Source organism: Pangasianodon hypophthalmus, chromosome 8, assembly GCF_027358585.1.
Source record: "Pangasianodon hypophthalmus isolate fPanHyp1 chromosome 8, fPanHyp1.pri, whole genome shotgun sequence".
In the NCBI taxonomy this organism is placed as follows: domain Eukaryota; kingdom Metazoa; phylum Chordata; class Actinopteri; order Siluriformes; family Pangasiidae; genus Pangasianodon; species Pangasianodon hypophthalmus.
Window position 1 is genome coordinate 9,398,664 of NC_069717.1, and position 24,890 is coordinate 9,423,553.

At 37.3% G+C, this 24,890-nt stretch overlaps 1 protein-coding gene across 2 annotated transcripts in view; it reads right to left on the minus strand.

Annotated features, from left to right (window-relative positions):
- The window catches only part of kcnd3 (potassium voltage-gated channel, Shal-related subfamily, member 3), a 140,596-nt gene that overhangs the window by 11,476 nt on the left and 104,230 nt on the right, over positions 1–24,890 (minus strand). For both annotated transcript variants that reach the window (XM_026927896.3, XM_026927879.3), the window contains exons 3-4: positions 11,932–12,100; positions 248–349 (exon numbers count right to left, since the gene is read on the minus strand). In XM_026927896.3, the coding sequence (XP_026783697.1) occupies positions 248–349; positions 11,932–12,100 (271 nt within the window). The remainder of the gene's footprint in view (positions 1–247; positions 350–11,931; positions 12,101–24,890) is intronic.

Sequence of the window (24,890 nt, forward strand, 5' to 3'; positions counted from 1 at the left end):
TGCTGACAGGTTTACATTCCACACCACACACACACACACACACACACACACACACACAAAACAGGAAAGGTTGCTCTTTGTTTTTCTCTTACTGCTTTCATCTACAATCCTTTATGAGCTTTTTAGGCTTAAGAGACATTCATGCATCTATCCATCCATCCATCCATCCATCTAGCCGTCTTGGGTGAGACAGCATTTCACAGACAGAATCACAGAATGATGCTGTGTGTATGTGCATGTTTCTTACTGTTAGCTCCAGGGCTTGGTTGAGCATGCCATTGCGTTTGCTGTGCAGGAAGGCGTTCGAGCTGCCCGTCTTTGAGATTCGCATTCTGGCCAGTCGCGCTTTCTACAGTGAGACAAGAAGTCAGGCATCAGGACTCTACACTTATTGTGGTCCCTGGAAGACACTTTTAATATTCTTAATTTCACATAATTTCACTTAATTTCACACTTCACATAAACTGCTAAAATCTGGTTTTAATATACAGTCACTTCATCATATGACAGACTCGGACCATTAACACTGTTTCTGATATCCACATGGATTAAAGTGAGAAGTGGAGAAAGTGAGAGAAGGAGAGATAATCTCTAGTTGAGCATACAAGTTAGTAAGGGAAAGTTTTTCAAAACTCATTAAACATATAATAAATTATAGTACATTACAGTACACAAACATTATTCTTTAGTGACTGGAATGAATGAAGTGAACAAGTATTTTCGATGGGGGTATAAACAGGCTTCTCTCCGGGACTGTTTATACTTAGTCTTTATCTCAATATTGAAAGCCTTAATAGAATTGTAAATCAAACCACCTCTGATTTGTGTTCCTGTCAAACCTCCAACATTAAAGTCTTTTTAGTAAGCAAGAGTGCATTTCTTGTTCAGACAGCTTATCAGCAGAATGCACAGGTAGTAAATCTTCAAAGTCTTAATCTAGTGCTATGTAGTATGACACACACACACTCACACACTATATGAATATGTAAGATCACACACATACAGTATGAATATGATAAAACCCAAGAAGTGTCCCGATATCAGGAAAGAGGAGATGGAGGCAAAGAACATGACAATGTGAAGGCAAGTCTGTTAGTTTCAGATATCAGGACACCTTAGGTATCTCACTTATATTTGGCAATTGATCTAGCTAAATTTCTACTCCTACATCCCACAGACTACCATTATTCAATTGCTGTCACTTCTATGCACTGTAGCTTATAAATAACTAATTCATGTGTCATTAAAATTAACATATAACAAAATCTGAAGACAATGATTGAGAAAATCGAGCAATAAAGTTTACAGCTTTTCACTTATCCTAAGTAATTGGCTGGTCAGGGTGATTTAAATTAGGCTACTAGTTTGCTTATGCCTATATTTTAGCAAATAGAACCAGTTAAATTCATTAGAATACATTGAGGACAAAGCAAGCAAAAATAATAACTGTGCAAGATACAGATATAGAGCCATATACAGATACAGGAATGAATATTTGGAGCACTGAGAAGATACAGACACAGATAGTGGCATTGCGTTCATTGTTAAATCCAACATGGCTATGTGTAAGGAGCACTGATTTAGAACTATATCATAAATCATAAACGAGTCCCTAGCTACCTGAATGGAAACTATTATTCCATCACTAATCCAACCTTATCAAACTTCTAACATGCAGACTGCTTAAAAAAAAGATAACTTATGCATCAGACCAAGAATAAAACCAACAATAGTCACAGTGGATGCAGGAAAAATCTTTGCCCAAAGTATATTTGCCTCAAAAATCACAAAGGACTCAACACCCCAAGCTTTCATCAATACTTCCTTGCCAACCTTCAATACATTATCAAATCAAATTGACCTATGGACAGAAGCAGAATAAAACCTATGTAAGGAAATTAGAATTTCATATCTACCATTCACCACACCTATATTCAAACACCATCCTTGTTTCAAAATGCAATTACAGCAGCAACTTATTCACAACTATTACTATCACAAAAATTCACAACTATTACTATCACAATTCACAATTACTCTCATAGTATAACAATCAACGCAAATCTTCAACATATCTTTCAGAACCACAATTTTGTATCATATCCAGAATCACAGCATTGGGAATAACCGGTTTCTTGAATTCCTGCTACTCAGATCCATCGTATGCTCAAACTTCAATCCAAAAGAAACAAAATGAATAGAATAAAATCTGGTCCCACAATATCTATACCATCAAAAGTGGGAAGAAGCCCTAGCAGTTACTTCCAGTCACAGATTTTAAAGAATAGCTTTTTCATGGCTCATAACACCAGTCTACATTTTATGTAATACAAAGTGCTATGGTATGCTACAGCTAAATCTAACTCTAACCTTAACCTCAGTAATAAAAAGGATATTGGCTATTTTAATTTTTTCACTGTAGTTTTTGTTTAAAAAAACACACACACAACACAGTTTCATTTGAATTATAAGACTCTGCTAGCTAGATCATTCACAACAAAGTTTTACTTTGACACTTATGTTTTTTTTAACTTCATGATGGATTAAATAGAATGAAGGAGTCAAGCAGTGTTTCAGAGTTAAGAAATGGTATGATCTGCTATAAGGATGTTCAAAACGGGTGGCTAGACATATTGACGAGACATATTTTGGTTTGGTTTAGTAGTAAAATTACTTCCTACATTTACATACATTTAGTAATTTTGTAACATTAACAATCCCATCTGATGTTTTGTCTTTTCTTCCCCCTCTGATGACGGCATTGTGTCACACAGTGTCAGCAGTGTGAGGTTTCCCCATCTCCACACATCACCTCCATCTCTAGAGGTGAGAAACGATTCTCTGTCAGGGGTCAGGTAAGTCCACTGCAGGCTGTGCAGAGTGTGAAGGTTCTCACTGAGTCGCAAACACACATCTGTGGGATGATAGGAGTGTTCTCATACAGCCAAATCAATTTAATTCTTCATAGCCTGTTTGTGTTTCTAATGAACAATAAAAATCTGCTGAACAAGTCTCTACTTCTGAAAAAAAAAAAAGAAAATGAAACGGGGAATGACAGCAACAAGATGTAAGATGTAGCGATTGATCAAAGTAATCCGGAGACCATCACAAGCCAGCATGAAGTCGTTCAGCAGCAGACCGGAGGCATATTGCTTCTGCATGCTCAGGGATCGGATGTGTTGCGTTGGACATGAGGAACAACTGAACAAGCTCATTTTCACAGCGGGTATCATTCGGAGATGCTTATACAAGCTTTTCTATGGTACATTACACAGCAGTCGGAACCTTCAACCTAGCAGCAGTTTAATGGAAAAACGTAAAATACAAAGAAAAAATGCTCGAATCGGTATAGAGTGAAAATTTGAATTCAGTCTAGCGCTAAGTCTCCGATTTTCATGAAGGCATTGAAGCAAAATATCATCAAAACTGACACAGAAGGATGGAATGAATAAAGAGCTAGACGCAAACGTTTATTTTATGGGGTGATTTCCCATTTCCCGGCAGCTGAGGAGACATGAGTGTGGTTACAGTGCCGATTATCTTGCTCTGAGAGCCACATGAGGTCATTGCGAATCATCAGCACAGCTCTTCCGAACCTTAACGCCACATGATAACCATTAACCAACAACCAGATTGCACTAAATAAAGTCAATGTGTACTCTAGCTAACTGTACGTTTGCCAAATAAGGTAAAGAAAAAATCACTTGTGAGTTGAATCCAGTTTTGGCCATTTTGATCTTCTTAGACACCCAGGAATAGATGGCAGGTCCAGACCTACTCACTTTTATAATTACTTTTTGTAATTACTTAGGCTTTTCTTTTAGTTTTACTGTAGTTCTTGCATAATAAGATGAATAGCTCAATAATAAGTTGGGACTTAAAGGGGTTAATATAATAATTTTGACAAAATTAGTTAAGAATGTATGTATCTATGAGGAAAGCATATTAAGTACTTATTTATTCAAAAATATTAGTTTTCCAGTTATTGCCTCGATGTCAGAACTTTATACAGCTCTGTGGTATAATAAACCATTAAAAAAACTCATTAAAATGTTTGACATCTGGAGTTTCCAGCAGATTAGCAGATTACTTTTAAATTAGGCTTTACGTATTAATGAAGTAAAGATTCAAACAAATATGGTAAATGTTATTTTTAAAAGGAAACTGCAGTCATTTACACAGGAATCACTACACAAAGAAGGTTCTTGCATTCCATACATTTACAATTTACACATTTCTACAAGTGTTTTAGCACTGTAATAGGTTTTTTTTAGGTTTTTGTTTGCCTCTTTTTAGGTTTATTTTGCATCTACTAAATTAGTATTGAAAGCCTAAAGACATACACAGTCCCCTGTGAGCAAAAATGATATAAAAAATAAAAGCGTATTCACAAGCTTCTTCATTCCAGTCAATATTGTGAGTGCACAGGTTTCTTCCCCTCTTATTTTCTCTCAATTTCAGCAAATGTTGTGTGGATGCACAAAACCCCAGATGGCAGTCTAATTGTTAGGGAAGGTGTGAACTGTTCAGTGTTAGCGCTGGACGAAGATGGATGAGTAGAGGAGAGGGGCAATGAGGGGCTAATCTGTGGCATGGACCTGTCTTTCAATCTCATCAGTGATGCACAACACTGGGGAAATGATTTGACAGGAGCTGTTCTCTATCTTCATCTCCATCTCTGACTTTTTGTTTGTGTCTCTTTCACATAATGATGGAGTAGTGTAGAAGAGAGAAAAACTCTCTAAGGCTTTCAGTGTATTTCCCTCGATCTTCTCTCTCTGTCTTTCTCACTAACTCATCTAGTTTGAGCTACTTTTTAGTGGGGCTGAGAGACCGTTAAAATGTGAGGTTAGATGGGAATATAGTAATGGTAGGGCTGTCTGCAAGCAAACAGGAGCTGAAGTGTCATCAAAGTGCTGTCAGCTGGCTGGCTAAAACTCTTCCTGGAACCCTGAACTGTTTCCTGTGCAGTAGAGATGTACAGCAGTTACACAACAGCACTGGAGGAGCTGCGCTTATTATCCACACGAGCTACTCGGAGCTCAAACTAGTGGGTGGAATTTAAAGTGGCCTGTCGCCCCTTTGATGTATGCTTCATTAGAGTGAAGGCCACTTCATAGATTTTGCTTATCAACCAGCTGTCATTTCTCTTCAGTGCTCTATGGCACTTCAGATTTAAGATGAAACGTTAGACAGAGAATTAGACAGATAATTACAGTAAGACACGAATGTGATGGTGGGCACCACTTCACTAGTTTACAGAGGACAGGACTGTGGGGTAAGTGTGAGTTTCACTGGGGGGCAATGCCACCCAATATACAGGATCATGGCCCCCCAAACTACACCATTAGGTACTACAGCAAATGCATTTTTACACTGTTTGTATTTTGCAATTGAAAAAATAAAGACAAAACTTATTTCTATATCATGCAATCACAATCTAGAACTATCTCAATACTAGATTTAGTATACAAATGCTAGGTTTCCTTACAGTAACTTAAATCCATAGTATTTAAGTTTCTTAAACCTAAAGAATCCTTTCTCAATACTGAGATTAAATGGAAATACCAAAATTGCTGGGAACAGATTCAATAGATGTCATCGGTGTTAACTAGGGTATGCATACTCATATAGTCGGAGCACCACTAGCATCAGGACCTCTACTGCAGCCACCAAATCACAGTCCATATTTCAGGTTTATTCATTCAATCATCTTCAGTAAGTGCTTTATCCTGATCAGGGTCACAGTGGATTTGCTAATCCACAATATTTTTATTTCTGCATTAGGAAATGCATATTGATGAGGTTGGTGTGGAGTTGATGTGGAGTTGGTATGTGATGTAAGTAGCAATACTATTACAGTATTTCAGGATTTATTTGATATATAATTTCCATGACAGTTAATGGCAAGTAGTTATACAAGCACGCTTTTTTTTGACATAACTATGACGTAAAATAACCTGTATCCTCGCCAATTAAACAGCTTTTAATTTAAAAAAATTTTCATTTAGGTTAATGTAAATAATATATGTTGTTAAGATGATCATTATTGGATCATTATTAGGTTACTACATAAAACTATATTAAATCAAATCAGTGTCATTTTATTTGTATAGCCCTATCTATCAGGAGACACTGTTACAAAGCAGATTTACAGAAACCTGTAGATTTAGATACCAATGAGCAAGAGAGGCGATGGTGGCAAGGAGAAACCCCCTGAAATGACAAGAGGAAGAAACTGTGAGAGGAACCAGAAGGGAACCTCTTCTGGCACCTGTAAAGTATTACTCCATATAGCCATATAGGAACAAAAAGGCAAAGAGTCTTACATGTGTTGAAGGATACACATTGTGAGCAGAGTCCTGGGATGAGTACTGGGCAGCCTTTTTGATCACAGCAGCAATTATTTTGTACAGGTCTGTAGTATTCACACATCTTTAGGGTAACTATAGGAGATTATCCAAAGTTAGCATTAGACTGAAGTATTTAATATTATAGTGTCATATGTATTTCAAATTGGGAGCAAGCCTATCTAATGGAAGAGCCAAAACACCTACATACATTATGTTAACATTTCTCACACACACACACACACACACACACACACTTACAAACACACCAACACACACACATTTGTCTTACTATCCTTGTGAGGACTTTCCACTGACATAATTATTAATGAAGCTAATTAATGCTATGCCTACACCTAAAGCTAACCCTAACCTTAACCTCAGTAACCACAACCTTTTGATGTTTTTATTTATTTATTTATTTTTTTAATAATAAAAGCTGCAGGATTTGTTTTTTTGTAATAAAGCAGTTTTCATCATAGGGACCAGACAAATGACATTTATAGCCCACAAATATATAAAAACATGCCCACACACACACACACACACACACACACAGACAGACAGAGAGAGAGAGAGAGAGAGAGAGAGAGAGAGAGAGAGAGAGAGAGAGAGCGCTATCCTGCTGCTCTATGATTTCCTGCATTTATGCTTGGTAAATTATACATTTAAGACTACTGAGCTGGCCCACCATCACTTCCCTTACTTTTAAAAAGATCATGTCACTTCTCAAATGAGCATATTCAGGAGTAGTTACAAACAATGAGTAATAGACTGGAACAGATTCCTTACCTATTGGACTTTTGGCACATATTGCAATGTTTTTTTAAAGAGAATCACAATGTAGTAGCTTTTCTTTTTTGTTGTTTTTCTTTTCTTTAAAAAAAGACCTAATATCTTTTAAACTGGCTTTTATACATAACATTTACAACCTGCCATAGTGGACATATGGACATATTACCATGTACAATATTTGATGTGGTGTATTGTGCAGTATGGTTTGGCAGACAGGTGAGATGATACAAGGTCGTCTGCTGAAAGTGACAGCAGGAACAAACAAGGCAGCACATCAGTGCACAGCCAGTCGGCTACATCTGGGAGAGCTATTTGTAGAAAGCGTGTGCTGTGCCTCTCCGGCTCATTCCGTCCTCCCATCTCCCTCATCGACAGGAAGCACAGATGTTCCTGGACTGAAGGTTAACTCAGAGGGCTGGGAAAAAGGCTTTCACTGTTATTAGTTAAGGCTGAAATGCTCAGGGAATTCATAGTCACATGTGGATGTAATACACAAAAATATACTGCACAAAAATAATAATGAATCCCAGTACTATTTCCACCCTATCAGAAAAAGCTTAAATCTAGGTTTTCCTTCTAAAGAAAGCCCCGATCTGAAAGAGTTCCAATAAGAACCCTTTTTGGAAGCTTTCTGGAAACGATCCAAAGAACCCTTGAAGGCTTCTTTTTCCTAAGAGTGTAGTATATACAGACAAATACACCTCATAAGCTGTTTCAAAGAACGGTTCAAAACTTTCCATCTGCAGAATCTCCTGATGCACATTACAAACTGATCTCAGGTCAGCTAATGAAGCATCTGGGCTGCAGTGGGAACATTAACACATCGTTAAACACTAATGCAGCATCCGTCATTGTTTAATATAGCATAACAAATAAGCAATGCGCAATGCAGAGATGCATACTAATATAGTATAATAGACCTTTAGAAAAGCCTCATTAGCATGCTCGACACATAACAAGAAGTTTACTTTAGCACTCAATGCTCTGTGGCTCTGTAGTCAACAGCAATGTGACCGCTCACACTCTGGTTAGAGGAAAAGCCTCCAAGTGCAGTTATGGGCTCCCATACCAACAGTCTGTGGGAGGCTTCTTATAACAGTTAACAGTAAAGTCAGTTGTGGTGATAAGCTTGAATAATCACACCAGCAGAGAAACAGGTTGCTCAGAAAAATGTGTATGCAGAGTCTCCGACACTGTAGAAGATGAAACCAATTGATATTAGAAAAAAAGACCAATGATACAATAGTTGTTGTCAAAACATGACCTTCATTTCACAGGGTTCAAATGTTCCAAGAGTGTGAATGAGCTATTTTTCCTTACTTTATTGCTCTCATAACAACAACAACTAGTAATGCAAACAGATATGTCATTAATGTTATATACATTACTGCTGAAGTGTCTCTGCCACTGGAAAGGAGAAATCCTTTATTTTAATGGTAAGAAGGCATCTGACAAAATGATCAGCCAGTCTTCTCTGAGTTTCTCTGACATATAGCTGATTACATTTCTTGCAGGAAAGACAATAAACATCTCCTGCAGTGATGCATTATGAGTGATTGACAAAAACTGATTCTGTAGGGCTTGTGATTTTAGTGACTGTGTTAATAAATTTTGTGGAACATCTAGAACGATTGCATACAAGAATGCTGTACAGAGACAATCAGATTATTTAATTTAATCAAAAAATACAGAGTCTATACCAATAGATTAATTTATCACACTGTGTAGCCTGAATATCACTCTGGGAATGGTGATAGTGTGTGCAAATGAATATGACAAAATGGCAGGTATTAAATTTGTCGGTGCCTGTTTCTACAATTAAAAATCAAAATAATACCATTGTTTTATCAAAGTTTCTGAAAAGTAGGTTTCAGTTTCTAAAGAGATTGCAAAACATTCTCAAATTTATGACCTATTATTATTATTATAGCACAATATTTGTGATATTTGCGGAAGTTTTGCACCCTCGATAACAATAGCATTTAAAGACAAAAGTTTTTCTTTATATTTACCTTATGAAAACTTACTCATGTCTATAGTTTTTTAAAAAAATGGCAGGTATTAAATTTGTAAATTTAAATATCTATCAATTTGATATTTTGAAAGTATTTTGACACATTATTGATGTTTAATCTGTGTTATACATTTGCGATACTGTCCCACTTTAATATTAAGGGCGCAACTAAACATGCAACTATATAACTACTGAGGATTTATGCACGGTTACAGATGGATTACAGCAGTACATCTTATGTAAAAACACGTGTATCAACTTCAGTTTTGGCTCACATAAGAACACAAGTGAAACAGGAAATTCTCTCTTGGGAGACTTTTAAGCTGTTCATATATTGCAGCCACGATGTGTTCATCGCAGAAACTCACATTGCAGTAACAAAAAAACAAACCAAAAAAAAAAAAAACTATTTTGCAGCTCTCTCAATATATTTTCAACGCATTCTCAATTCTCAATATATTCTCAATCAGACTCAGTATACCCAAAAAATCCCCATATACAGTACATATCAACTGTTGTGTCTTCTGAAGTTATGTTTGCAACTCTACATCCTGTGATCTGCATAACCTTTCAGGACTTTCTTCATTTGTCATGCTGCTCTGTCTATCATCAAACTAATCTACAGTAAAACTGACTCAATCATTAGACTGCACATGAGAATGGGAAATGAGGGAGACAGGCCCGTGGTGATTTTACAGGCAATTAGATCACACTTAATTAAGCAATAATAAACACTTGAGAGAGGAGAATAGAGGGAGAGAAGGATGGCTGGAAGGAAGGATGGATTTTGCTGTGGGCCTCCGCGCTGTCACTGAACGAGTTCCCCCACGGAGTGTTTGTTTAACATGACGGCTGGTGGTCTGGTGTGTGTCATTGCGGAGCAGCATGTGGAGAGACGCACAAGGCAATGACAGAGCTAATACTCTTATTCATCACACTCCAGAGACAAGGGAACACACTGTGTTATTAGCCATCTTCATCTGGATAAAGCAAAACATCTGTCACACCAACAACCGAGGCTCAGTGCAACAGCACAAACCCACACGTGCATACACACATACACAACACACACACATAGTTCTATGTCATGTTTTTTTATGACAAGATAAGGTTCTTCTGTAATGTTTAGACAAGCCATCAGATCAGTTATGAGCTGTTCCTGATCTTTTCCTCTGAACCACAAAAAGCCTTCTGAAACACATCATATGTTTTTGAAAAGAATCACATGCCTGTATGCCGCCTAACACACAAATCCAACAAAAACAAACAAATGTGATTTAGATGCAACGGTCTGTATTATGATGGATGGACCGTTTCAAACCTGATGAAGATTTTACTGGATAAAACACAAGTCTGATTCTCATGTGTATAGTTCAGACTTGTGTAACTGATATTAACCCCGGTTACAGTCTCCATAGCAACCACAGAGGAGGTTTCACTCAACATGGCAACGTGAGACCCACAGTAACCTTTGGCCTTGTTGTATCAGGGTTTCTGACTCATGAGAGACAGAGATACAGAGCACAGAGACATACACTGATTAGCTGGTTAAAAGGGCCTCGTTGTAATTCAGGACAGTGCTGATTGGCCCGTGTGTTTAGGGAAGACGGGCGTTACTAATCAAATCTCCTTTCTTAACCTCATTAGCGGATGCTTGAGCGACCTGCTGTCGCCTAATGGCTACTCAAAAGGCTCTGTCGCTGTTAGTATAATGACCCTAACTCTATCACGTCTCCACTATCTAATGAGATCTTTAAAAACTGAAATGAGGAGTAGAGGAGGCGCACAGGTATAGCTCAAATAACGGAGGTTTCACTGCTCTTTGAAACAAAATGCAATCAAACGTTTTCCATTTGAGGCCAACTGACCTGTTGAGACATTGGAATTATTTGACAGTTCTGTAATTTCAAGATAATAAGCTGTACAGCTTTCACAATCAATAATATCTACTGCTTGTTTTTTTCTGTATTTTTGGATGCTTTTAATGGCAAATTGGTAAAGATCTGGTAAATATGTAATGTGTAAATACAGATTATGTAAGGATTTTTTAGGTGTAGTTTAGTAGTACATATAGAACATCTGAATATGACTTCAAGATTGATTGTGGTGTTTATGAATGAATGTGATCAAATAGCAGATATTAAATTTGTGGAAACCTGTTTCTACTGTTTAAAGACAAAGTAAAACCACTGTTTCTGAAAATTATGTCATAGTATCTCAAAATAATGAGAAATCAGAAACTTTCTCAGATTTATGACAGTTGCTTTCCTATTAGATATTCACTGAACACTTTCAACTTCCATAATATTTGTTATGGATAAAAATAATGTTTAATGATAGCCTATGAAAAGATTTTTTTACATTTGCCTTATAAACACTTACATATGCATATACATATACATATACTTACAGAACGTTCTAGCTTAAAAATGTTGTTACAGTGAGCAGACCTTAATAACAAGTGTTAAAGAAGAGAACTAGTTATAGATCTATTCTGCTCAACTGAAATGAAAACATCTGCTTTATATTTGGTGCAACATGAACTGTCACATTCGGAATATTCCTAAATGAACATTTGTGATGTATTTTTTATTAGTTATTCAGTGAGTAAAGCTTTTAACTACACCTGGCACTGGCCTAACCAAGGCCATCTCCCTCACACCTGCTGCCCAATCACAAGAAGTGCATTATGGGGCTGCCATGGCTCTCGGAGTGGCAGGAAGCCTGGTAGCATCTGGATGCTAGCCAGAGGAGAGGGAGAGCAACACTGACCTGCACCTTCTGCGCCCGTCGCTTGTCCGCTCTTTGATTCTGGTGGTAAATGCGGCTGAAGTTGGAGACGATAACAGGGACAGGCAGTGCGATCACCAGCACACCACTCAGAGAGCAGATCGAGCCAAATATCTTCCCTGCTATTGTCTTAGGAACCATATCACCATACCTGAAAGAAAGACAGAGAGAGAGAGAGAGAGAAAGAGAGAGAGAGAGAGAGAGAGAGAGAGAGAGAGAGAAAGAAAGAGATGTGGGGATTCTGGCATTAATACATGTGCAGCTTGTTTCTACAGATTGTCTCCCTGAGGAGTCAGTGCCCTAACTAACAAAGTTAAATACATGCATGCACATGCAACACAAACATACATCCCCCCTGCCCAAACACACACACACACACACACACACACAGACATGATGCCAAAGATAAAAAAAACAAAACACTACACCTACAGCAGTTTATTTCCTGTATAATTTATCCTAGTGTGTTGCCAACCAGTGTCTGCAATTTTTTCTTATATCATGGCAAAGTCTTGCATGTTTAATGGCAGATCAGGTTTTCTAGATTTTTGTTCCCATATTTCAAAGAATAATAATGTTTTCTGGTTTTGCACACAGTATTCCTCTTTTTTATACTATTCATGACAAGAAAAGCCTTAATAAAAAGGCTTTCACATTCATTAACTGTGAAAGTGTGTTTGGATTAAGTAAACTCATATTTATATCAATGTTTTTAAAAAAAAAACTGCCCAGTGTTTTCCAATTGGAAGGAAAAAATTATTAGCATATTATTTAGTTATTTATCTTAAAACATACACTCACCAGCCACTTTAATATGAACACCTGTACCCCAGACCATTCATGCAATTATCCAATGAGTTAATCATGTGGCAGCAGTGCTATGCATAAAATCATGCATCAGAATGAGTGGAAAACATGGACAGTTGAACATTGCCTGGTCTTTTTCCAATCTTCATCTGTCCAGTTTCAGCGAGCCTGTGCCCAGCATAGCCTCAGATTCCTGTTCTTGGCTGACACAAGTGGAACCCAGTGTGGTCTTGGGCCCATCTGCCTTATGGTTTTACATGGTGTACATTCTGAGATGTTTTTCTGCTCACCGCAGTTGTAAAGAATGATTTGTGTTACTCTAGACTTCCTCTCAGTTTGAACCAGTCTGGACATTCTCCTCTGTACTCTCTCATCAACAAGCTTTTTCTGCTCACAGAACTGCCACTCATTGGATGTTTTTTGTTTTTAGCACCATTCTGTTTCTCTAGAGACTGTTGCGTATGAAAATCTGAGATCAGCTGGTTCTAAAATACTCAAACCAGCCCGTCTGGCACCGACAACTATGTCACTGAAATTACATTTTTCTCCATTCTGACGTTTGATGTGAACATTAACTGAGGCTCCTGACCTGTATCTGCCTAATTCTATGCATTGCACTGCTGCCATGTGATTGGCTGATTGGATAATTGCATGAATGAACACGTGTACAGGTGTTCCTATTAAAGTGGCTAGTGAGTGTATTATTCATTAACTACAATGAAAAAAAAAACAGAAACATGCACAGGGTTTCTTTAAAGGTGTATTATCTCTTACATGTTTTCTTTCTAACTTTAATAGATAGTAACAGTAGTTGTGTTTCCCTTTGAAATATATAAGGGCTCTATTCAGTGACTGGCTGAATGGGTTTATTAACAAAACGTATCCTGTTCCTTCATTATATCTATGTAGAGGAAAGACATAATAAAAGTAAACACCTTAATGAAAATCAGTGCTGGCGAGATATTAGAGCAGAGACTTTGTGGTCTGAATGATTCATTTCGAATAAAATTGTTTTGTGGGAGAAAGACATAGAAAGAAGTGTAATGTCTTTATCTACTCTGCCAGATCATTACCACATAACAAAAATAAAAGCTTATTTATCTGAGTTGCACAGACACACAAAAATATGAACAGACCTGACTCATTTCCTCAGTAAGATTAAAGCATATGAATCACTTTGGACACTCGTATGAATTGGAGATTTGACTAAGAAGTGGCATCAAAGTTTAAAGAAACCAAACTAATAATAGTTCTAATGAGGGAGATATATTAAATTTAGTTTATTCTCTGATGGTTTTAGAGGGGACTAGCATTAAAAGCAGCAGTGTACATTTGAACAGTGTTCTTTAAGTTCCTGGAATTGAGATCACATACAAAATGAGCTTTTGTCCCAAAAGTGTGTCAGACACTTTTCACTTGAGAGTCCTTCTTTCTCTCTCAATCTTTACACCCCACCTCGCTCCTTTTATTTTTCTTTCATACTTTCTCCACAGGCATTATGATTAACCTTTGCTGTGACACAAAGAGAGACCAGGGAAAAAAGAGAAAATTAGAGAAGTGGGGAGAGAAAGAAAGACATACACAGAGAGGAAGAGAAAGGAAGAGCGAGCTCATCATTTCTCCACTAAGTGGTTTCTTTTCACAAAGCTAGCTTGACTCTAAAATGAGTTCCATTTATGGTTTATGTCTTGGAACTTCACACAAATCTAATTTTTTGAACCTTTTTTTTGTTGTTGTTTTTTTTTTTTAGAAAATGCTCCTTTAAAAATGTAAAGACTTTGACAATGTGTTGCTTTAATAATATCTGCATTGCTTTAACCAGGTTTCACTGATTCTTCTCTCATTGCTGGTTACTGACCCTTGCTCCCGACACTAAAACTGAACATCGTAACCAACATGAGAATATTTTTAAAATCTGACAAAGATCATATTTTAGGCAGGGCCTGAAAGTATAACTTCTGTACTATTTGGACAGGATAAGATTTCCAGACATATAGTACATCTGTTATTTAAAATTTATAATTTAAAATGTAATATTTACAGTATATCCAGATTTCTGTAAAGCTGCTTTGTGACAATGTCCATTGTTGAAAGCAACATATAAATAAAATTGAATAAAAAAATTTAACTGTTATGTTGCTGGATGATGTCTAATGAGTATGTATTATTTGCATGGGATACGTTATCTCTGTAAAAAATCACAGCGATGGCAATGTCTTCAAAATGTACCGATTCTTATCACACTAAAAATGATATTATATTCACCTCATTGTAATACAAACTGATTGTTTTTTTGCTTGTTGTAGTACACTATATGGCCAAAAGTATTTGGAGACCTGACCATCACACCACATTCTTCCCCAAACTGTTGCCACAAAGTTGGAAGCACACAATTGTATAGAATGTCTTTGTATGTTGTAGCTTTACAATTTCCCTTCAGTGGAACTAAAAGTTGCAGACCTGTTCCAGCATGACAGTGCTCCTGTGCACAAAGTGAGGAAGAACTCGAGGGCCTGCACAGAGCCCTGACTTCAACCAGAATGCTTACTACAGCCCAGTCTTCCTCGCCCGGCATCAGTGCCTGACTTCACTAATGCTCTCGTGGCTGAATGAGCACAAATCCCCACAGCCAAGCTCCAGAATCTAGTGGAAAGCCTTCGCAAGAAGGTGGAGGTTATAATAACAGCAATGAGAGGACTAAATCTGGAATGGGAGGTTCAAAAAGTCCATATGGGTGTGATGGTCAGGTGTGTACAAACTTTTGGCCATATACAGTAATGTACATGTGGCTGCACAAACTGCACTTGATCATTAGTAGGTCACATGACCATGAGCTATACATGAGCCAGGAACTCCATGATTTATCTAAAACCCTGGAAGGGTTGCTTCTCTGATAGTTCCTTTTAAACATCATCTATATTTTATTGTTCTGAATTTTAAACTTTCGTTTTGGTTTTGATGGGAGATGATAGAAAAGAATGAGCACTTTTTGGAGTATCTTTATTCTAAAGAAAAAGCACAACATCTTTCTAAATGTGTGCACACACAGTGATATGATATATTTGAATGAAAATCCAATGATACTTAGATAATAATTAAAATTAATCCAATTCAAATACGTCTTTATTGCATGTGTGGTAAACAGTGACCTGAGTTTCCCACATCTGGAATAAAAAACAAGCATCTATTTGGTCTAGAGGAAGAAACATTATAGTAAACAGCTTTCTCTCAGGTATAGACATGTGTGTGTGTCAGTGAACTATAGCTCAGAGGCAATGCTGATAGACAGGGCAATTCTCTCTCCATCTACAGCGAGGGGATGAGTGCCGGGAAGAGGTCATTGTGGGTGTGTATGTCTCGCTCACATTCTATTCATTCTGTGTCCTTGTTCTGAATTTCCTCTTGTGTAGCTCTTTGTCTGAGATACTGTTGTTCCTGTAGTGTCTCTCAGACCAGCCAAACAAAGGCGTGTGTGACTCATGTCCAAATGAGGAACAAACCGATAAACTGACTCAGTCACTTTCCATCAAACACACACACACAAACACACACACAGAGAGTTGAGAGTTAGTGAAATAAACAGAGTTTTGCTCTTATGATAGCTTGGTAATGAAACCTTTGACAAGTCTTCCTCAGTCCTTCACCCAAATCACACCAACTGTTGTCTTGTTAAATGTTTAGAAAAATCTAAACTGAAACCTTATAAACAACAGATTATCTAATGTATCTATGAAATTATGTATTTATTGTAAATATAAACACTATGACTTCAGGACCTCCATTAGTTTTCACTGGAGCTACTGAATAAAAATATGCTTTTAAATATCTGACAAATAAATTGGGACTTTCAGGGGTTAAATTGGTGTTAAAAATAAAGTTTGCTATCATTAACTTAAGCCAGTTTTAGACTGTGCAATTACAGCAGTCTTTGAAGATTATTACTTGTCACAGTGTACGAGATGATCCGAACAAAATCTTGCCCAAATTCTATAACAGTCTGGGTGATGGTGTGTTCTCTGTGTTATAAGATGAAGATCCTTGATTACATTCTGCTTATGTGATCAATCAGCACATTACAATTTTGTGCAGAAAATGGGGTCACAATAACAGAAATATTCTTTAAAGTGAGTGATTACATTTCACCATTGCCACTACTGTATTTGTAGCTGTTTGTCCTATGACTTTTGCATCATCCTATGTCATCCTTATATTGGTGGCTTTTAGATTTGCATCATAGCAGCAGTCACACTGAAATTTTAATAATAATTTCTGACATGGCCAGAATTATCATCAGCAGTCTTTTCATCAGCACAGTGGCACTAAATTGGCCGCTGCTCAGTATGTCACATTATGTGCTCTGAGACCACTAATCTCAACTCTACAATCAAAGGCCTTTTTTATGATTTGTGACTTTTGCCTGCAAGAGTAAAATCTGGCCTAAAATCATTCACTGTAAAGCCAGCTTTACAGGGTTTTAGTAATAAAAAATGTTTTTAGGACATGGTAGGTAAAATGTAATTAATTACAAACAGGGTTAGAGATTGCGAATGGGACCGAAAGGGAAATTTCTTCACGTACTTGACTATTTCACTACAAGCTGTTGTTTTCACAGTGTGTTCCAACACTTCACTGAGTTGCATTTACCACCAAAGTAGAGAGAGGAGAAGAGCGGATGAGTGATTGTGTGAAAGACAGAGAGCATTACTGAGAACTGCAGGATGTGGACTGACTGAAGCTGCAGTGCGGTGTTAGTAGAAGAGGAGAAATATAATTTGGTGATGTTTTGGGAGCGCTAATGTTAATGAAGCAGTAGAAAGGCAGATGATGGTTAGTAGATGAGAATAGAGGAGAGAAGAACGAGGCTGAGGAAGAGTTCAGCACCACGGTCAGCTCCTCCCGCTCAACTGAATGTCTGACAGTAAACAACCCAGTCTCACAGACAACTCGTTCATATACAGCTTGTCTGCAGCACCATCAAACCGTTGAAAATCAACATTCTGGCGCAAACATACATTGAAACTTTCACTCGAATGCTTTGTATGAGACGCTCTGAACCGAGATATTTCAAGCAAGCTAACCTCTACCACAATGCAACTTAAATAAGATATATCAATAAATAATTTTATCTCCTTTTTGAGCATTGAGCACTTACCAGGCTCATGAAACTTCTCCTCTTCTCGGCAAACACAATCACGCTTGCAATTCATGGTAATGCGGAAAGCCTAGAGAATTTACCACCTAAAAACTATCCGTATTTTTAAAGATACCCATGTGACTTGCAAGCCTGATTGTGTTTGCAGAGAAGAGGAGATGTTTAATTCATGAGCCTAGTAACTCTAATCATATGTCGTGAAAAGCACAAACATTACTCATGAAATAGGCGACGCTCAATATGTTAAAAAAAAGTTTATTACTACCAATCTTATTCAAATATCGTAGTGGTAGATGCTAGCTTGGTTAAAATACAGTATGCTGCATACAAAGCATTTCTGCGAAAGTTTGATACGTTACTATGCAATGTATGCTCGCGCCAAAATGTTGATATACACTATTTTGAAGGTGCTGCAGATACATTGCATGCAAAGGTTTTTTTTTTTCTTTTTTCTGCGAGACTGGGTTGGACAGTTACATTATCATCATGTTCAGCTTCTTCCTGGGATCCATTTCCCCAAAATTTCTACATGATAATGATTATCACCGCACCTGCTCTTACAAATAATGATGATCTTTGTGCTATTTTGCTTTTCAGATACACAGAACTGCTTTATTATGATCAGCTCATGTACCCCCTGCTTTCTCTCTCAAGCTCTCCTGAGTAGTAATGAATGTTAATGGACTTGATCTGCCAAGAACGCTTTGCTGAACTAAATCTTGGGTAGTTCCAGCATTTTAGTAAGAGAGGTATGTGGGTATGTGTTCCTGTGAAAACAAAATCACACTGAGAGACATTTGAAACTAGAAATTAAAACACAGGTGCGCTGTAGTAACCAAACACAAAACACATATCTGCATTTATTCTAGCCAAATGAGAGAGAAAAAAAAATCAAAGGTCTACATCTTTTCATACAGTATGTTACACAGACAGGAATAAGGAGTTAGGATTGGTGTGTTTTGGCAGGTACACTCATGTTCATACTGCCACAGAAGTCCTGCATTCAGTCATTTTTGTGTATGAATGTTAAACCAGCAGAACCATGGTCTCTGAACGAATTGCAAAGATTAGTTTAGTTAGCGAAAGAACAGAACAGAGGTTATTTTTAACTTGACAGGAACAACATAACAGCATATAATTAGTCATTTCAAAATTGTATGTAATCATAGGTTTGTGCTTTTTTTTTTAAAGCCTCACAGATTTCGGGTCGCATTTAACATCGTTAATAAAGGCTCTGCATAATTCAAGCGCTGAAAATGTTGAAAACAAAGTCGTTTAAATGACACAGTCTGACAAGGTTAAGGAGGTCAATTATTTCCATAGTGTCCCAGAGCCGTATCAATCAGAACCGAAAAAAGAGAAATGAAGAAGCGGAGTGATGAAGCGTGAGCCAGAAAGGAAAGGAGAGACTCAACTGACAGGTGCAGAAATAAATCAGCCCAGGGTGGACAGAAATTGGTGTTGGTGCAGCAAATGTCCACTCATGCCTACTGAAATCGAATGTCTGTGTTGCCACGATTGGCATTTCATAAAACCACTTGTTCAAAAGCATAACATGGCTGGCGATGACACTGTGACTGTGCCATGCATTACAGATGACAAAGATTCTCAGGCCCACATCAATTCTGCAGTCTTTTTTCCCATATGCTTAAAATTAATTGGAAGAAAGAATCAAGACCAGAGGGACCTCATGGCCTGATGTCAATTGATTAAGTGAAGTGGACTGAAGGTAGATAATTGCGGTTTCCAGCACTCAGTATGCTCTGTGTCAGATTCATTTCTTGTCTAGTGTGTAATAAGGGATTGACCCCCAAGCCTAGTTTACTGTGGAGTTTTCATAGCAGCAGTACATACGGTTTCCTTCAGGTCATTTGATGAATAGTAGTAGCCTCAACTTTCACACAAATCAACGAAAGCCCACCTATCCGTGAAAAATACATTCAGATTGTAAAGTTACATACAGAAGTCCCTACTCGGTTTGTGTATGCAGGTCGTTCAAGGAGCTTGGAAGATGACAAAAGTATTTGAATAGGAATTTTGTATATTTAAATTATATACACATCATTTAAAATAAAATCCCCCTCTTTTTTCTGCTGTGTATCTAATAAATCTATGGTTTTTTAAAAATATTTGTTTTGAACTTGCTAGGGGTAAGATTTGCCCCTAGTTTAAAAACTCAAGACTACAGGTGATGGTTTTGAGATTTAAAAAATGTAAAAAATCTCAAAAATTCAATTAATAATAAAGATTTTATGTAAATTATTCCAAAGTATCTGGGATTCCCGGGGAAAGGTAGATGCTTTCAGAGTAGTCAAACAAAGAAAAAAGTGTTTTTAATGTTCTACTCTAACAGTGATGTTAAACACTTGACGGTTAGGACTGTATATACCTATATTAATTATTTAGGTAGTTAGACTATGCTAAGGTCAGCTTGCTAGCGATTTATTAGTAGCTAACAGCCATAGTTAGCTGCTTAATAGGAATGCAGCTATTTCAGGACAACATAAAACATTTACAAGGACTTACAGTTCCACTCAACACTTCTCCAAGTCTCTTCATAGACACGAGCATGAGAGATGACTGTCATTGTCTAAAAGTTGAGTTTGATCACTCTGAAGGCGTCTCCCTTTCCCTGGGAATCCTAGATCCCATGTTCAAAACAAAGACATAGTGTTTACTGCTAAGGTTTGACATTGTTCCTATGTGTATATAGAGTAGGTGCTTTGCGTCAGTCATTAGCTTGCTCTTGGAAATACTTTTAGATTCATGTTTAGAAATGTGAGAATTAAATACACACAGTAATTATCGAAGCACCTTAATCCTGGCTTGAACTGCTGCCTGATTTTAACTGGATTATCAGATAAAGTGTTGTTGCATCAACATAATTACTCTCTCTCTCTCTCTCTCTCTCTCTCTCTCTTACTCTCACCGCAATCTTGGGGGGAAATTTTAGTAAAAACCAATTTTATGCCACAAAAGCAGAAGTATTTTTTTTCCCCTAAAATTATTATTATCTTGTTCAAAAATTAAAAGCTGTGCAGTTGTGTACACTAACTCTGCATAGTTTTCAGAGTTTGTGCATGCTTGCTTCTGTTTACACAAGGGTGAGAAACATGGGTGCAACCTGCAGTACAGCTGTAACACCTGTTATAATTGTACAGTATCTTGCTTCAGAGGGTCACAGACTGCTAAGAGCAGCACAAGCTGGCGGCACTGAGACAGAAAATTGTAACTTTCAAACAATGGATTGCAGTGAATTCAGAGCTCATAAAGGTTTTTTTTTTTTTTAATCACAGAATTATAGTTAAACCATACTAACCATATACCATATGATGATAACAAAAAATGAAATGGAAAAAAAAAAACAAAAGAACCAAAAAACTAATTTATGAGGTCTGCACCATTAGTCAATTACAATAAATGTTAAAATGGGAGACTGTCCTGCAAGCACTTCTCTGCATGTGCTTAATGGACATCCAATGATCTACTGGAATTAATATTGTCCAAACTACACTCACAGAGTAATAAATGTATGACAGTTTCATTAGATTTTCCCTGATGTAGAGCATTTTTTGCCTGGTGTTACAATTTACCAACGTGATGTTACAATCATGCTGCTTTGCCGGTACAGTTTTGACATGTGACCTGTTTTTGTTTTCAGTAAACATGTACAGTACATACTGACAGCATGGGTATAATTGCACTTGCTAAAAGAAACATACATATGCATGATATTATGTGGGAAGTATGAAGTCAGCAGCTTAATCTTTGAGTAATTTAACACAAACCAAAAAAAAAATGTTAGAAAGGTAGGCTCTCCCCTGTGTATGAACACAATCTTATGACATATAAACTTACAATATACTTACAATATACCACCAATCTCCATAATGCCAAATGTTACTGATACAGCAGAAATTCCAAGGGCCTCATTTATAAAACACTGTATGATCACTCTAAATTCCATGGATTTGTTCTTACATTAAAAGTGATGTAAAAAATCAGGATTTTAAATACTAAAACTGACATGAAAAATGTTCTTAGATGTACACAAGTGGAAAAAGCACACATACAGATTTTACACATTTCTCCGGGTGGGGACTTTTAGTCATTCTCAAACAATCAATCAAACTCAAAAGATGGATAGATACAGCACTAAAAATTTGTTCATAAAATTTTATTTAAAAAAGAAAATTGCGCCAGGGTTGCATTTTATTTTGCAACTAAAAATTACCATGCATAAACACTCGACCTGCTATTTATTTTGCTTGCATCCCTCTATTTATTGATATTTGGAGATGTTCTCTGTATAGAGTCAATGTGCTTGTTCATGTGCATGACATATTTTGCAATTAATAAACAGGCCACATGTAGGAAGGATTTTTGGTGTATGCGGATGTTTTCAAAATCGTTTGTATGAAATTTTAGGAAAGAATTGTCCACTTTTAGGATTATTTGACATATTTTTTAAATAAAACCACAGTTTTTAATCTTTTTAATCTTATTCTTTAACAGGATTTCAGTAGGAAAAGCTAGAAAAAGGTATATTTATGTAGGTGTGGTGAGCTGGGAGTATCACACTCATTTACATTCTGTCTGTTATTCATGGACGGAAAGGAGAGGCAGCGATCAGGGAAGCCCATTTCCTACCACTCACTCAGTTATTATTATATTTATTGAGTGTATTATTACATTAAGTCTCTCATCACCATTACATTAGACAGAGAGAGGAGGAAAGGAAATGAGAACGAGAAGAGGTGCAACGTGAGGTGAGTGGCTACCAAAATGATAAAAAGCAGCAGAAACAAAAATTATTATGTGTGTGTCTGTATGTTTATTTGTGTGTGTGATCATCTATGGCTGACTCAGTAAACAGCATCTCTTCCCTACTGAGATGAAACACTGTTTACTGAGAGTGTAGATTCTGTGTATGTTTATACAGACTGTTACTGAACACTCATGTGGACACACAGACATTATACTGGCGGGAGCTGGAAAGATATTTCTTGTATCTTTCAAACCATGGTTGCATTCTTCCTAAATTACAAAAAAAACAACAAAAAAACAAACAAAAACAAACTATATGTTTATACAGTCAGGTCCATAAGTATTTGGACGGTGACACAATTTTCCTAATTTTGCCTCTGTACACCACCACAATTGATTTGAATTGAAGCAATCAAGATGTGACTGAAGTGTAGACTTTCAGCTTTAATTCAAGGGGTTTAACAAAAATATTGCATTAACCACCTAGGAATTACAGCCATTTTTTACAGAGTCCCTCCATTTTCACAGGCTCAAAAGTAATTGGACAAACTAACGATCATAAATATTAGGATTATTTTTAATACTTGGATGCAAATCCTTTACAATCAATGACTACCTGAAGTCTGTAACCCATGGACATCAACAGATGCTGAGTTTCCTCCCTTGAGATGTTTTGCCAGGTCTTTACTGCAGCCAGGTCTTCAGTTGCTGCTTGTTTGTGGGTCTTTCTGCCTTAGTTTCATCTTCCTTAAGTGAAAAGCATGCTCAATAGGGTTGAGGTCAGGTGACTGACTCGGCCATTTAAGAACATTCCATTATTTTCCCTTAAGAAGCTTTTAGGTTGTTTTCGCGGTACGTTTTGGGTCATTATCCATCCGTACTGTGAAGTGCCCGTCCTATCATTTTTGCAGCATTTAACTAAATTCGAGCAGAAAGTATAGCTCTATACACTTCAGAATTCACCCTGCTATTTCTATCAGCAGCCACATTATCAATAAACACCAGTGACTCAGTTCTGGAAGACTTCCGTGGTCTTTCAGGCCTTTTGGTGTTGCTGAGCTCACCAGTGCATTCCTTCTTTTTAAGAATGTACCAAATTGTTGATTTGGCCACTTGTAAAGTTACTGCTATCTGGAATCAACTCCAGAACTTTTATCTCCTAAATCTGTCACACAATAGCGAAAATGGAAGGAATATGTAAAAAATCTGCATGTGCTGATCTGCATAAACCTTTTGATCCTTCTACTTGACAACAGAAAAGCAACAATAAGAACCCACCATCTTAAGCCACACACACACACACACACACACACACACACAAGTGCTTGAGGAAGATGTATTTGCATGAGGAACCATACAAATATAGACAAGAACAAAGCTGACTTTCACATGGCCAGGCAAACCAGTGTTAATTAGTTTAAACTGAACCATGTCAGGTTATTCCAAAATGGTATGGTCTCACTACATGTCTTATGCTAAAAAAAAAAGCACAAGCCATAACCATTGAGCAAGAACATTTCTGGCAGCCAACCTGCCACTAAAGTTTCCCTAAGTCCACTTTCCTTTGTCTACAGAAGAAGTGTATGTGTCTCAAGTGTGTCTGTGTCAGCGTGTGGGTTATCTCTGACCTGACCACTATGCTGTCAGGTGAGAGAGGTCTGGTCTTACAGGACTCTGACAGCCTGAAGGAGCACCAAGAGCTCAGCTCACAGATGGAGAGTCCTGATAGACTTCAACACCCCCTTTTCATTCTTCTTTTCTCTTTTCTGCACTCACACACCCTTCTATCTGATTCTGTATTGGTGACATGTAACAAAACAGGCTGAAAACCTTGAAACAAAGAACATTTGTCTGCAAAGGATTGCAATTTGTTTCAGCCACAGAAGAAAGCCTTCTGCTGTGCACAAGCAACGGAAGAAAGTGCAGGAAAAGAGTGAATGGTCTGTCTGCACACTGCAGACCAGTTGGCACATCTCTGAGCCCATGTCCTTACATTTCATGTGAGGTCATGCATAATCACTGCCATTTTGAGTGGGAGCTTCATTAAGAAGATTCATTTTAATTTATACTGATAATCAACTGCTCCTCACTGACACTTCCCTACATCCAGTACATCTTCAAGCAGCAGTGCAGCAGCTCCTCACTGTCATGCTGCCTCACAGCTAATTAGCTAGCTATGTTATGGTACAACTGGGATGTTTATCTCAGCAGCAAG